The sequence below is a fragment of the Triticum aestivum genome, chromosome 5D (genome assembly GCF_018294505.1).
Source record: "Triticum aestivum cultivar Chinese Spring chromosome 5D, IWGSC CS RefSeq v2.1, whole genome shotgun sequence".
Lineage (NCBI taxonomy): Eukaryota > Viridiplantae > Streptophyta > Magnoliopsida > Poales > Poaceae > Triticum > Triticum aestivum.
In genome coordinates, this window is record NC_057808.1 from 523978737 (window position 1) to 523995127 (window position 16391).

The 16391-nt window shown below is 45.2% G+C and overlaps 1 protein-coding gene across 1 annotated transcript; it reads right to left on the reverse strand.

Annotated features, from left to right (window-relative positions):
• Positions 1 to 865: 865 nt before the first annotated feature.
• On the reverse strand, positions 866 to 4306 carry LOC123125957 (putative wall-associated receptor kinase-like 16). Its single transcript, XM_044546393.1, has 4 exons — positions 4270 to 4306; positions 3888 to 4157; positions 3730 to 3798; positions 866 to 2076 (listed from the first exon to the last, which is right to left on the reverse strand). Exons 1-4 carry the CDS (start codon positions 4304 to 4306, stop codon positions 866 to 868), a joined length of 1587 nt encoding a protein of 528 aa, XP_044402328.1.
• Positions 4307 to 16391: the final 12085 nt, after the last annotated feature.

Below are 16391 nucleotides of genomic sequence, written 5' to 3' on the forward strand. Positions count from 1 at the left end.
CCTTTTGAAATTATTTTGAACCTAGCTTGAAATTTTGAGGTTACAAATATTTCGGTACCCTACCCTAAAAAAAATCAGCACCCACTGAAAGGGCTGAAATTTTGGAAAATTCATTTCAGCTTTTAGTTTTTTTTTGCTTGTTGGGGAGTGTGCACATCCTGGAGGGAGGAAGTTCGAAGATGAAAGCCAACCAGTTCACTTGAAAAGAATTGTGCTATCACTAGGCAGGCATTGCATTTATCCAAAGTAGCATCATGGGTTTTCATACTTGGGCACTGCCACGCCATTCCGGGACCTGTGATGCTGGGCATGGGCAACAAACACTGACGCTCCTGGATTTCAGTTCTGGCTAAGCAGCATCAAGCGAGGAACGAGGGAAAATCATGGCCGGAGGAACTCCGGTGGAATCGGCCACGTACGAACGTGCTGCTAGCGAGCGACCAACCCCCCCCCCCCCCCCCCCCCTCATGTGCTCACAGCCTCGCATCACAGCATCCACTGAAATTTAAAATTTTCGTTGATTAAGAGAGAAGGTTTAAGACGAATGGCCGCAAAGCCGGATACAAAGAACTACTCTCGCAGCAAGTTGGAATGAGCACGTGGGGGCAAATGATGTACTCCTACACACACACACAAGTAAAATAATGACATAAAAGTATAGTAAGGGTTTTCCATTATGCTCAACTTATATTATTGAATGTAAACCATGTTTACATCTAAATTTATAAAATTAGAGTGAATGGTGAGAAACAACAAGAATCAAAACTGACACACGATCGAGAAAAGGGACCAACAATGTCATTTTCAATAGAAATCTTCAGAAAGCCGGACATGGTAGATTAACTATGTCCAAAACATGTGCAAACTACCGAGGATACCTTGATGATATCATGAACTCTTCTTCCATACTATATTGTCTCGTTGAATCCTCATCACCGCCTCTTTCATGCTCATTCATTGGGCAATTTATTGGGATAACGTCATTCTCAAATTCCTCATCCACCACATTATCTGAAACAATATGCATTGATGATTGTAGGCTTTCTAGTGTCAACTCCACTTGTCGCATGGTTGGGCGATCCTCTCCTTTTAACTGTGTACATGCTATTGCAAGTGTAGCGACTTCATGGGCTTCTTTGCTCCAGTCATCTATAACTTGTGGATCTAGTATATGCGACAAGTTATCTTCTGCAAATAACATAGCAAAATGCGCAACAATGCCATCACCACTGGGGGATAAATATGAAAATGGCTTCTTTCTGGTCAACAGTTCTACAACCATGACACCAAAACTGTAGACATCACTTTTCTCCGTGAGTCGCCCTGTGTAGAAGTACATAGGGTCTAAATATCCGATGGTACCTTGCACCATGGTTGTTAACCCTGATTTCTCCACTGAAATATACCTTGAAGCTCCAAAATCTGTTATCTTTGTTGTTAGAGTATCATCCAAAAGTATGTTAACTGACTTGATGTCTCTGTGGATGATAGGTATTGAAGCTGTCGAGTGAAGATATGCTAGGGATTTAGCTGTTTCAATTGCTATTCGTAGCCTATCACTCCATGACAATGATTTTGGTCCCTCAACATGAAGATGATCATAAAGGGTTCCATTTGATATGAACTCATAAACCAACATTGGGACTTCTGTTTTAAGACAACAACCATAGAGTTTTACTACATTTCGATGGTTGATTTGTGAAAGTATAGCAACCTCATTGATAAACTCATCAATCTCTTTTTGAACCACCTTCTTTGGTTTCTTGATAGCCACGACATGGAGGTCTGATAAAATACCTTTGTAGACTGTGCCATGCCCTCTGCCACCAAGCTCACGAGCTTTATCAACGTTGTTTGTCGCCTTCTCTAGCTCTTCTAAAGGTATAATCATCCTTTCTGCAATATCAGCTCTTTGAGATACCAATTGTTGCAACAATTGACCACGATTCTGCTCAAAGAACTTGCGCTTCAACATTTGTGTCCTTTTGTGCCTTAGTTTCTTGGAAATGAAGATCCCAATAAAAACCAAAAGTACAAGGCATGCCCCGCTAGCAACTCCTATGATGATACCCTTATCTGCAAAAATACATATCATTATCCATTTTCTCCAACGGATATGTAGGCACAAAAAATAGTATTTCTCTAGCACATTTGTCTATACTTGCTAAGAATCAACAAAGTACACTTAAGGCCAACTCTAGCCCATCCCCTAAAACCCATAGAGGAGTAAAACTTTTCCCCCACCACTTATCCGGCACCTATATTTACTCGACCGCTCGGCGGCGGAGTAAAAAATCCCCATCCTCCTCTGGCTCCTCTAACCGGGACCTAGCCGAACCCCTAAAACCCATAGAGGAGTAAAACTTTTCCTCCACCACTTATACGGCGCCTATATTTACTCGACCGCTCGGCGCAGAGTAAAAAATCCCCATCCTCCTCTGCCTCTCCTCCTCCTCACTCCCCACCGCTGGTGACTCCCCCGCCGTTCCTCGCCGCCCCTCCTCCCCAATGGCCGGATCCCATGGCCGCTGGTCCCCGCCGCCCATCCGCAGCGCCGATCCGCGCAGCCACGAGCGCAGCATGGATGCGTCCTCGCACCGCTGCCGAGACGCTGCGGGCCTGTCCGTCGGGCTCGCTGGTTTCCCCGACCTTCCCATGCCGCCACCGCTATAGAGGAAGCACCTTGGCATCCGACAGCGGGCGTGGGGGACGTGGGTGACTAGGAGACCCACAAGAAGCATTAGTTTGGCTCTTTTCACACCGGCGACCTCGCCGCAAAGGAGTAAGGCCGGTGGCAGGTTCGGCTGCATGGCGCCGATGCCCTCCTCAACTTTGCATGGGGCGAGGGTCCACTGCCTCCTCTGCCGCCGCAGGGGTGGTAACTGCGGCAGTGGCCAGGGGGCGGGAGGCGAGGGAGCACATCGTAGGAGGCCGCCGACGAAGAGTACATGATGGACCTCTGCCGCAAGTACCCCGAGCTGGTGGAGGCAGAGCGCGTGACCAGCGGGGGGATGTCATCGACGTCTCGAGCGGCAAGGAGGATGGCGAGCCGACAACGACTTCGACGTTGAAGAGTTGCGGAGGATCTTCCCCGACCGTGGCGACGGTGGCACAAGGCAATGGATTTTGCGGGCGGATTGGCCTGCCCTCTATAAATCCGGCGATTAAGGTCTTAATTTGACTATGCTTCGGTGGTTTTTAATGTAAATTATGTTTACTTTTAAGTTTTTTTTGTTTAGGTTTAAACTAGACTATGTTTCGGCGGATGCTTATATACATTAGGTGTCGAATTTCGGTTTAAAAGTTAGTTTAAATCGAATCTATGTTGAAATAATTTTCTTTTTACTTCGCTAAATTTACGAGGTCCGACCAAAACTTAGTGGAGTAAAAATACTTCGCTAAGTTTACTCTGCCGTTTTGCTTGTCTATTTTTAGGGGATCGGCTAGAGTTGGCCAAAGTAAGTTACGAATTTTGTGTAATACTACAGGGAGTAACCGAAGCATATTAACAAACTGCAAGGATGTTTCTTTAACGACAACAAGCTAATTAAGTCGACTATAATAAGAATATATTGAAGGGTTGAATAGTTTTGAATAGTATTGGTATTATTGGTAGCTTTGAATAGTTTTTTTTTTGCAAGAGTTTGAATGGTTGTCTTCATCAGCTCAAAAGGAACAAAAAGATCAACAATCCTCCCAGAGTTATTGTAGTGTTCCACTACTTCTCACCTTTAAATAACCAACGGCCATCTGATACAAAACGTTCAATTAACTTATGTATGAGTGTCTGCTTCTGTACTGTGTTAAAAAAACTTAATTAGTTACATTATAGAGTACATGATGGAGAAACAGTTTAGCCAAATTAACCAGACACGTGTGTAACTAACCTTGGCATCCATCGACGAGGTAGGGGTTGCCTTGGTAGCCTTCACTGCATTGGCATGAATAGCCACGGCTCTCTTGTATGCAGTGGCTGTGCTTGCTCTTGCATATGCTATGTGCTGCCTTCATGGGACAATTCGGTTGCTGCGAGCTCACTTTAGCCGGAGGAAAGCCAGGAAGCAAGACCTCCCACTGTAAAATCATGGGAATCTCCTCGTGCTGAATCATCGTCGACAGCTCGCCGGAAAACCTACCCAAATCAAACCACCCTTGCTCTGCGATTAATACGTATGGGAGAATCGATTTTGGATTTAGCACGGTGCTTCGGTCGAGCCCTTGGTGATAGATCTTTGGATCGGAGTAGGTTAGTAGATCCGGTGAACCTACCTTGTCCAGCAGCGGATGAACTCGAGCCGGAGGCCATCGTGGTGGTGGGGCACACGGCGATGGCGGAGAGTGGGCGAGGTGGAGGTGGAGCTTCCCGTGAGCACCGCGCTAACCCTAAATCGGTAGGGATTGTAGGTGGGGATTGTGGCCGCGATAAACCTCGTGAGTCGTGCCCCGGCCCCCACCTCTGTTTATATATAGCGCGGGTCACAGGGGCCCACCAACCATGGTTTGGTTGGGCGCCCCCGATCAGGGCGCGAGTCAGGGGCCCGTTTGACCCGTTGGGTTCGAACGGGAGAGAGATCAACCTAACACTTGGAAGCTCATATACCCAGGCATGCCGTAGTTGGACATAGTGATACGTGCCTGGCAGCAGCCTATGCCAGTGATAAAAGCTAAGTCAGGGCGAGTGCACACTTGTGAATACTGTAAGCTGCCAACTGCCGAAGCATATGGTACTGCTTTCATTTGATCGATCTCATACTGGTTCTTGGGACATTGGAATTTCCCAAAACTATCGCCCTTGACTATTGGAGCAGGTGTGGCTTTACTCGCATGCATATTATACTTTTTAAGAATCTTTTCTAAATATGCTTTCTGAGATAGTCCTAAGACTCCATTGTTCCTATCTCGGTGAATTTCTATGCCCAAAACATATGATGCTTCACCAAGATCTGTTATGTCAAAATTTGAGGATAAGTATTTCTTTGTTTCTTGTAGTAGACTAACATCACTACTAGCAAGCAGGATATCATCCACATACAAGATTAGAAAAATATATTTCCCATTTTTAAACATTGCATAAATGCAATTATCCTCAATATTTTCTTTAAATCCAAAACTTTTAATCGTTTGATTAAACTTTAGATACCACTGCCGAGAGGCTTGTCTTAATCCATAAATGGATTTCTTCAGGCGGCATCCCATATTTTCCTTGCCTTCCATGATAAAACCCTTGGGTTGTTTCATGTAGACCTTTTCTTTTAAATCACCATTCAGAAATGCCGTCTTAACATCCATTTGATGTAACTCCAAATCAAAATGAGCAACTAATGCCATTATGATTATGAAAGAATCCTTACATGAGACTGGAGAAAATGTCTCATTGTAATCTATCCCTTCTCTTTGTGTAAATCCTTTTGCCACGAGTCGTGCTTTATACTTTTCTATATTCCCTTTAGAGTCATACTTAATTTTGTAGACCCATTTACAGCCTACTGTTTTGGCTCCTTTGGGAATTTCCTCTAAGTCCCAAACATCTTTGGAACTCATCGATTTCATCTCGTCTTCCATTGCCTTCATCCACTTTGATGAATGAGGGCTTCTCATGGCTTCTTCATATGAGGTGGGATCTTTTTCCATATGAACCATTTCTGTGTTATAAACTTTAAAGTCAGTAGAAATAGCTGACTTTCTTGGTCTTGTAGACCTTCTAAGGGCCTCATTTTCTGGCACATTTTGTGCCTCAACTTCTGGCACTTCTTCTAAAATTTGTTGTTGCACCTCCCTTTCATGCTCAACAATGGGTTCAGTCGGCTCCTGACGGACAGGTTCCGGGTCTTCCCCCATAGCTGTCATGGGTGGAGTTGCAACTGGTAGTGAGAAAACGGCTCCTGAATCATCGGATTAGGTGCATGCACCCTCTTCTCCTCAAGATCAATTTTCCGAGCTACCAAGCTCCCCCTCATCATTTCGTCCTCTAAGAAGACTGCATGTCTCGTTTCTACAAACTTTGTATATCTGTCAGAGCAGTAGAAACGAAAACCTTTTGATCTGTCTAGATAGCCAATGAAGTGGCAACTTACTGTTTTGGGATCTAACTTTGCAATGTTTGGATTAAACATTTTGGCCTCAGCAGGGCACCCCCACACCCTGAAGTGTTGTAGGGAGGGCATCCTTCCTGTCCATAGCTCGTACGGTGTTTTGGGCACCGACTTGCTTGGTACTCTATTGAGAATGTGAATGGCGGTTTTAAGCGCCTCCATCCATAATCCCAATGGCAAGTTGGAATAACTCATCATGCTGCGCACCATATCCATAAGGGTACGATTGCGCCTTTCAGCTACTCCATTTTGCTGAGGCTCGCCCGGCATTGAATACTGGGCTACTATGCCAGTCTCCTGCAAGAACTTCGCAAAAGGTCCAGGGACTTGGCCATATGGAGTGTGTCGACCGTAGTACTCTCCCCCACGGTCGGACCTTACTATCTTTATTCTTTTATCGTGCTGATTTTCAACTTCAGCTTTGAATATTTTAAATTTATCCAACGCTTCCGATCTTTCTTTGATTGGATAAATATAACCATAGCGAGAGTAATCATCTGTGAATATTACGAACGAGTCATATCCATCCACACTTTTCACCAGAAATGGTCCACAAATATCAGTGTGAATGATTTCTAGTGTGCCTGTGCTATGGATTGCACCTTTCTTGATTTGTTTTACGTACTTTCCTTTAACGCAATCTATGCATTGTTCTAAGTCTGAAAATTCTAACGGAGGAAGAATTTCACTTTTGACTAATCTTTCTATTCTCCCCTTCGAAATATGGCCCAAGCGACAGTGCCATAATTTCGATGAGTCAAATATTCTTTTTCTTTTCTTGTGTTCTTTATTCGACGCGGAAACATGTTCTTTCACATTGCAAACGGAATAAACTTTTTCATGAAGTGATAACAAATAAAGCTCATCATGTAGTAAAGCATCACCCACATAAGCATTATTTAACCAAATGGCACACTTGCCATGTCCAAAATAACATTCATAATTATCTTTGTCCAAGCAAGAAACACTTATTAAGTTTCTATGACATGATGGAACAAATAAAACATCTCTAAGTAGAAGATTGAATCCATCAGCTAACTCCAAGGAGATATCACCGACAGCTTCAACTTCTGCTTCAACTCCGTTCGCCACTTCAATGCGTCTTTCGCTTCTTAGCGTAGTCCGCGTCGAATGGAATCCCTGTAAAAAATTTGCAACATGAACAGTTGCTCCTGAGTCAATCCACCAAGTGGATTTTGAAAACTATGCATACAGGGATTCATTTACAAATGAAACTATATTGTTACCTCTTTTTGCCATGATCGACTTTAGCCAATCAGGACAGTCTTTCTTGTAATGCCCGGTCTTCTTACAGTGGAGACAAGTGTCTTTGTCCACTGAGAAAGGCTGTTGCTGACGCTGATGCTGATAGGAAGCTTTTCCTTGTGGCTTTGAAGGAGAACTTTTGTTGTTTTGATTGTAATTCTTTCTTTTGTGACCCTGCACATAGTTGAGTGTACCACCATGTGAGGCTTTGAGTCTCTCCTCTTCTTGAACACACATTGCTATTGTCTTTTCAATGTCCCATGTTCCAGGTGACATATTGTAGTTCACAACAAAAGCTTCAAACTCCTTCGGCAGTGAAGCCATGACAAGGTGGACCAGGAGCGCTGGTTTGATCTCCAGATCCGCATCCATGGGTTTGAGCTTTGCTGCCGTATTGCTCATCCTGAGGATGTGCTCTCTTATGCCATGACTACCACCTATGTAGCGTTCTGTCACCAGTTGCTCTAACACCTGGGTGGCATATATCTTTGAAGAGCCAGTGAACTGGCTCTTTATCTTTGAGAGCAACTCCCCTGCGGAAGTGCACTCTGCAATGGAGCCCACAATGGCGCTCTCAATTGTGTTCTTTATAAAGGCCATGCATTTTTTGTTTGCATTGACCCACTTTTGGTTATCTATGAGGTAGGACTGCTCCAAAGGAGCATATGTTGGGGAACGTAGCAGAAATTCAAAATTTTCTACGCATCACCAAGATCAATCTATGGAGTAATCTAGCAACGAGGGGAAGGGGAGTGAATCTACATACCCTTGTAGATCGCGATGCGGAAGCGTTGCAAGAACGCGGATGAGGGAGTCGTACTCGTAGCGATTCAGATCGCGGTTGATTCCGATCTAAGCACCGAAAGAACGGTGCCTCCGCGTTCAACACACGTGCAGCCCGGTGACGTCTCCCACGCCTTGATCCAGCAAGGAGAGAGGGAGAGGTTGGGGAAGACTCCATCCAGCAGCAACACGACGGCATGGTGGTGGTGGAGGAGCGTGGCAATCCCGCAGGGCTTCGCCAAGCACCGCGGGAGAGGAGGAGGAGGAAGAGGGGTAGGGCTGCGCCAAAAGGAGACGTTCTCATGTCTATGGCAGCCCAAAACCTCAATATATATAGGGGAGGGGGAGGGCTGCGCCCCCATCTAGGGTTTCCCCCTTCAAGGGGTGCGGCTAGCCCTAGATGGGGCTTGGGGGGCGGCCAAAGGGGGGAGGAGTGCCTCCCAAGTCAAGTGGAGGCCCTCCCCCTTAGGGTTTCCCCTCTCCCATGCGCATGGGCCTTGGGGGGGCTGGTGCCCCTGGCCCATTAAGGCTAGGGCGCCCCCTTACAGCCCATGCTACTGTATTGGACGTGGTGGAACATTTTCCGGACCTCCGGACCCCTCCGGAATCCTCCGGAATCTTCTGGAAGCTTCCCGGTACAATACCGAAAAAACCCGAACTTTTCCCGGAACCCGAACAACAACTTTCCATATATAAATCTTTACCTCCGGACCATTCCGGAACTCCTCGTGACGTCCGGGATCTCATCCGGGACTCCGAACAACATTCGGTAACCACGTACATGCTATCCCTATAACCCTAGCGTCATCGAACCTTAAGTGTGTAGACCCTACGGGTTCGGGAACCATGCAGACATGACCGAGACGTTCTCCGGTCAATAACCAACAGCGGGATCTGGATACCCATGTTGGCTCCCACATGTTCCACGATGATCTCATCGGATGAACCACGATGTCGGGGATTCAATCAATCCCGTATTCAATTCCCTTTGTCCAGCGGTATGTTACTTGCCCGAGATTCGATCGTCGGTATCCCTATACCTTGTTCAATCTCGTTACCGGCAAGTCTCTTTACTCGTTCCGTAACTCACATCATCCCGTGATCAACTCCTTGGTCACATTGTGCACATAATGATGATGTCCTACCGAGTGGGCCCAGAGATACCTCTCCGTTTACACGGAGTGACAAATCCCAGTCTCGATTCGTGCCAACCCAACAGGCACTTTCGGACATACCCGTAGTGCACCTTTATAGCCACCCAGTTACGTTGTGACGTTTGGCACACCCAAAGCATTCCTACGGTATCCGGGAGTTGCACAATCTCATGGTCTAAGGAAGTGATACTTGACATTAGAAAAGCTCTGAGCAAACGAACTACACGATCTTGTGCTAGGCTTAGGATTGGGTCTTGTCCATCACATCATTCTCCTAATGATGTGATCCCGTTATCAACGACATCCAATGTCCATGGTCAGGAAACCGTAACCATCTATTGATCAACGAGCTAGTCTCCTAGAGGCTTACTAGGGACATGGTGTTGTCTATGTATCCACACATGTATCTGAGTTTCCTATCAATACAATTCTAGCATGGATAATAAACGATTATCATGAACAAGGAAATATAATAATAACCTATTTATTATTGCCTCTAGGGCATATTTCCAACAGTCTCCCACTTGCACTAGAGTCAATAATCTAGTTCACATCACCATGTGATTAACACTGACAGGTCACATCACCATGTGACCAACACCCAAGAGTTTACTAGAGTCAACAATCTAGTTCACATCTCTATGTGATTAACACTCAATGAGTTCTGGTTTGATCATGTTATGCTTGTGAGAGAGGTTATTAGTCAACGGGTCTGAACCTTTCAGATCCGTGTGTGCTTTACGAATATCTATGTCATCTTTGTGGATGCTACCACGCGCTATTTGGAGCCATTTCAAATAATTGCTCTACTATACGAATCCGGTTTACTACTCAGAGTCATCCGGATTAGTGTCAAAGTTCGCATCGACGTAACCCTTTACGACGAACTCCTTTCCACCTCCATAATCGAGAAAATTCCTTAATCCACTAGGTACTAAGGATAAGTTCGACCGCTGTCATGAGATCCTTTCCCGGATCACCATTGTACCCTCTTGACCAACTCATGGCAAGGCACACTACATGTGCGGTACACAGCATAGCATACTATAGAGCCTACGTCTAAAGCATAGGGGACGACCTTCGTCCTTTCTCTATCTTCTGTTGTGGTCAGGTCTTGAGTCTCACTCAATACTCACACCTTGTAACACAGCCAAGAACTCCTTCTTTGCTGATCTATTTTGAACTCTTTCAAAATCATGTCAAGGTGTGCTGTCTTTTGAAAGTATCATCAGGCGTCTTGATCTATCTCTATGGATCTTGATGCCCAATATGTAAGTAGCTTTATCCAGGTCTTCCTTTGAAAAACTCCTTTCAAACAACCCTTTATGCTTTCCAGAAATTTTACATCATTTCGGATCAACAATATGTCATTCACATATACTTATCAGAAATGTTGTAGCGCTCCCACTCACTTTATTGTAAATACAAGTTTCTAACAAACTTTGTATAAACCCAAAAACTTTGATCACCCCATCAAAGCGTATATTCTGACTCCGAGATGCTTGCTCTAATCCATGGAAGGATCGCTGGAGCTAGCATACCTTTTAGCATCCTTAGGATCGACAAAACCTTTCTGATTGTATCACATACAACCTTTCCTTACGAAAACTGGTAAGGAAACTTGTTTTGACATCCATCTGCCAGATTTCATAAATGTAGCTAATGCTAACATGATTCCGACGGACCTAAGCATCGCTACGGATGAGAAAAACTCATCGTAGTCAACTCCTTGAACTTGTGAAAATACTCTTTGCCACAAGTCGAGCTTCATAGACGGTAACATTACCGTCCACGTCCGTCTTCTTCTCAAAGATCCATTTATCTCGGATTTCATGGTTTCTAACCATTTGTCGGAATATGGGCCCACCATCGCTTCTCCATAGCTCGTAGGTTCAGTATTGTCCAACAACATGATATCTCAGACAGGATCACGTACCACTCTGAAGTAGTGCGCATCCTCGTCGTCCTACGAGGTTTGGTAGTGACTTGATCCGAAGTTTCATGATCACTATCATAAGCTTCCACTTCAATTGGTGTAGGTGCCACAGGAACAACTTCCTGTGCCCTGCTACACACTAGTTGAAGCGACGGTTCAATAACCATATCAAGTCTCCACCATCCTCCCACTCAATTCTTTCGAGAGAAACTTTTCCTCAAGAAAGGACTCATTTCTAGAAGCAATTACTTTTGCTTCCAGATCTGAAATAGGAGGTATACCCAACTGTTTTTGGGTATTCTATGAAGATGCATTTATCCGCTTTGGGTTTGAGCTTATCAGCCTGAAACTTTTTTACATAAGCATCGCAGCCCCAAACTTTTAAGAAACGACAACTTAGGTTTCTATAAACGGTGTCGTCTCAACGGAATTGCGTGGTGCCCCTTTTAAAGTGAATGTGGTTGTCTCTAATGCCTAACCCATAAACGATAGTGGTAATTTGATAAGAAACATCATGGTATGCACCATATCCAATAGGGTGCAGCTATGATGTCCGGACACACCATCACACTATGGTGTTCCAGGCGGTATTAATTGTGAAACACTTTCCACAATGTCTTAATTGTGTGCCAAACTCGTAACTCAGATACTCATCTCTATGATCATATCACAGACATTTTATCCTCTTGTCACGACAATCTTCAACTTCACTCTGAAATTACTTGAACCTTTCAATAATTCAGACTTGTGTTTTATCAAGTAAATACACTCAGCATCTACTCAAATCATTTGTGAAGTAAGAACATAACGATATCCACTGCATGCCTCAGCACTCATTGGACTGCATACATCAAAATGTATTACTTCCAATAAGTTGCTCTCTTGTTCCATCTTGCTGAAAACGAGGACTTTCAGTCATCTTGCCCATGTGGTATGATTTGCATGTCTCAAGTGATTCGAAATCAAGTGAGTCCAAACGATCCATCTGCATGGAGTTTCTTCATGCATATATACCAATAGACATGGTTCGCATGTCTCAATCTTTTCAAAAACGAGTGAGTCCAAAGATCCATCTACATGGAGCTTCTTCATGCGTTTTATCCCAATATGACTCAAATAGCAGTGCCACAAGTATGTGGTACTATCATTACTTTTGGCATGAACATGTGTATCACTACGATCGAGATTCATTTTTGGGTGCGAGACCATTGAAGGTATTATTCAAATAAACAGAGTAACCATTATTCTCCTTAAATGAATAACCGTTTTGCGGTAAACATAATCCAATCATGTTTAACGCAAACACCAAATCTCGATGGTAGAGGGAGCATGCGATGCTTGATCACATCAACCTTGGAACCACTTCCAACACATATCGTCATCTCACCTTTAGCTAGTCTCCATTTATTCCGCAGCTTTTATTTCGAGTTAATAACACTTAGCAACCGAACCGGTATCTAATACCCTGGTGCTGCTAGGAGTACTAGTAAAGTACACATTCATATAACGTATATCCAATATACTTCTGTCGACCTTGCCTGCCTTCTCATCTACCAAGTATCTAGGGTAGTGCTGCTTCAGTGACCGTTCCTCTTATTACAGAAGCACTTAGTCTCGGGTTTGGGTTCAACCTTGGGATTCTTCACTAGAGCAGCAAACGACTTGCTGTTTCATGAAGTATCCCTTTTGCCCTTGCCCTTCTTAAACTAGTGGTTCTACTAACCATCAACAATTGATGCTCCTTCTTGATTTCTACTCTCGCGGTGTCAAACATCGCGAATAGCTCAAGGATCATCATAACTATCCTTGATATGTTATAGTTCATCACGAAGCTCTACTAGCTTGGTGGCAGTGACTATGGAGAACTATCACTATCTCATCTGGGAGATTAACTCCCACTCGATTCAAGCGATTGTGGCACTCAGACAATCTGAGCACACGCTCAACGATTGAGCTTTTCTTCCTTAGTTTGCAGGCTTAAGAAACTTGTCAGAGGTCTCATACCTCTTGACGTGGGCACTAGTCTGAAATCCCAATTTCAGTCTTCGGAACATCTCACATGTTCTGCGACGTTTCAAAAACGTCTTGGGTGCCACAATTCTAAACCGCACTGAACTATCACGTAGTTATCAAAACGTGTATGTCAGATGTTTCGTAACATCTACAGACGACGCTGAGGTTCAGCACACCGAGCGGTGCATTAAGGACATAAGCCTTCTGTGTAGTAATGAGGACAATCCTCAGTTTACGGACCCAGTCCGCATAATTGCTACTACCAACTTTCAACTAAATTTTTCTCTAGGAACATATCTAAACCAGTAGAACTTAAAGCGCAAGCTATGACATAATTTGCAAATACCTTTTTGACTATGTTCATGATAATGAAGTTCATCTGATTATGAACTCCCACTCAGATAGACATCCCTCTAGTCATCTAAGTGAAACATGATCCGAGTTCAACTAGGCCGTGTCCGATCATCACGTGAGACGGACTAGTCAAGATCGGTGAACATCTCCATGTTGATCGTATCTTCTATACGACTCATGCTCGACCTTTCGGTCCTCCGTGTTCCGAGGCCATGTCTGTACATGCTAGGCTCGTCAAGTCAACCTAAGTGTATTGCGTGTGTGCCGAGGCCATGTCTGTACATGCTAGGCTCGTCAACACCCGTTGTATTCGAACGTAAGAATCTATCACACCCGATCATCACGTGGTGCTTCGATACGACGAACCTTCGCAACGGTGCACAGTTAGGGTGAACACTTTCTTGAAATTATTATAAGGGATCATCCTACTTGCTACCGTCGTTCTAAGCAAATAAGATGCAAAAACATGATAAACATCACATGCAATCAAATAGTGACATGATATGGCCAATATCATTATGCTCCTTTGATCTCCATCTTCGGGGCACCATGATCATCTTTGTCACCGGCATGACACCATGATCTCCATCATTGTGTCTTCATGAAGTTGTCACGCCAACGATTACTTCTACTTCTATGGCTAACGCGCTTAGCAATAAAGTAAAGTAATTTACATGGCGTTATTCAATGACACGCAGGTCATACAAAAAATAAAGACAACTCCTATGGCTCCTGCCGGTTGTCATACTCATCGACATGCAAGTCGTGATTCCTATTACAAGAATATGATCAATCTCATACATCACATATATCATTCATCACATCTTCTGGCCATATCACATCACATAGCACTTGCTGCAAAAACAAGTTAGACGTCCTCTAATTGTTGTTGCAAGTTTTTACGTGGTTTGTAGGTTTCTAGCAAGAACGCTTCTTACCTACGTATGACCACAACGTGATTTGCCAATTTCTATTTACCCTTCATAAGGACCCTTTTCATCGAATCCGTTCCGACTAAAGTAGGAGAGACAGACACCCGCTAGCCACCTTATGCATCTAGTGCATGTCAGTCGGTGGAACCAGTCTCACGTAAGTGTACGTGTAAGGTCGGTCCGGGCCGCTTCATCCCACAATGCCGCCGAAACAAGATAAGACTAGTAGCGGCAAGAAGAATTGACAACATCGACGCCCACAACTACTTTGTGTTCTACTCGTGCATAGAAACTACGCATAGACCTAGCTCATGATGCCACTGTTGGGGAACGTAGCAGAAATTCAAAATTTTCTACGCATCACCAAGATCAATCTATGGAGTAATCTAGCAACGAGGGGAAGGGGAGTGAATCTACATACCCTTGTAGATCGCGATGCGGAAGCGTTGCAAGAACGCGGATGAGGGAGTCGTACTCGTAGCGATTCAGATCGCGGTTGATTCCGATCTAAGCACCGAAAGAACGGTGCCTCCGCGTTCAACACACGTGCAGCCCGGTGACGTCTCCCACGCCTTGATCCAGCAAGGAGAGAGGGAGAGGTTGGGGAAGACTCCATCCAGCAGCAACACGACGGCATGGTGGTGGTGGAGGAGCGTGGCAATCCCGCAGGGCTTCGCCAAGCACCGCGGGAGAGGAGGAGGAGGAAGAGGGGTAGGGCTGCGCCAAAAGGAGACGTTCTCATGTCTATGGCAGCCCAAAACCTCAATATATATAGGGGAGGGGGAGGGCTGCGCCCCATCTAGGGTTTCCCCCTTCAAGGGGTGCGGCTAGCCCTAGATGGGGCTTGGGGGGCGGCCAAAGGGGGGAGGAGTGCCTCCCAAGTCAAGTGGAGGCCCTCCCCCTTAGGGTTTCCCCTCTCCCATGCGCATGGGCCTTGGGGGGGCTGGTGCCCCTGGCCCATTAAGGCTAGGGCGCCCCCTTACAGCCCATGCTACTGTATTGGACGTGGTGGAACATTTTCCGGACCTCCGGACCCCTCCGGAATCCTCCGGAATCTTCTGGAAGCTTCCCGGTACAATACCGAAAAAACCCGAACTTTTCCCGGAACCCGAACAACAACTTTCCATATATAAATCTTTACCTCCGGACCATTCCGGAACTCCTCGTGACGTCCGGGATCTCATCCGGGACTCCGAACAACATTCGGTAACCACGTACATGCTATCCCTATAACCCTAGCGTCATCGAACCTTAAGTGTGTAGACCCTACGGGTTCGGGAACCATGCAGACATGACCGAGACGTTCTCCGGTCAATAACCAACAGCGGGATCTGGATACCCATGTTGGCTCCCACATGTTCCACGATGATCTCATCGGATGAACCACGATGTCGGGGATTCAATCAATCCCGTATTCAATTCCCTTTGTCCAGCGGTATGTTACTTGCCCGAGATTCGATCGTCGGTATCCCTATACCTTGTTCAATCTCGTTACCGGCAAGTCTCTTTACTCGTTCTGTAACTCACATCATCCCGTGATCAACTCCTTGGTCACATTGTGCACATAATGATGATGTCCTACCGAGTGGGCCCAGAGATACCTCTCCGTTTACACGGAGTGACAAATCCCAGTCTCGATTCGTGCCAACCCAACAGACACTTTCGGACATACCCGTAGTGCACCTTTATAGCCACCCAGTTACGTTGTGACGTTTGGCACACCCAAAGCATTCCTACGGTATCCGGGAGTTGCACAATCTCATGGTCTAAGGAAGTGATACTTGACATTAGAAAAGCTCTGAGCAAACGAACTACACGATCTTGTGCTAGGCTTAGGATTGGGTCTTGTCCATCACATCAT

Excerpts from the sequence above, each read along its gene's own strand:
- LOC123125957 (XM_044546393.1), bottom strand. The coding sequence starts at position 4,306 with ATGGCCTCCGGCTCGAGTTCATCCGCTGCTGGACAAG. Across the intron at positions 4,158-4,269 it reads TTCATCCGCTGCTGGACAAG|AGCAAGGGTGGTTTGATTTG; the intron begins GTAGGTTCACCG and ends TATTAATCGCAG. Across the intron at positions 3,799-3,887 it reads CCTCGTCGATGGATGCCAAG|TACAGAAGCAGACACTCATA; the intron begins GTTAGTTACACA and ends TTTTTAACACAG.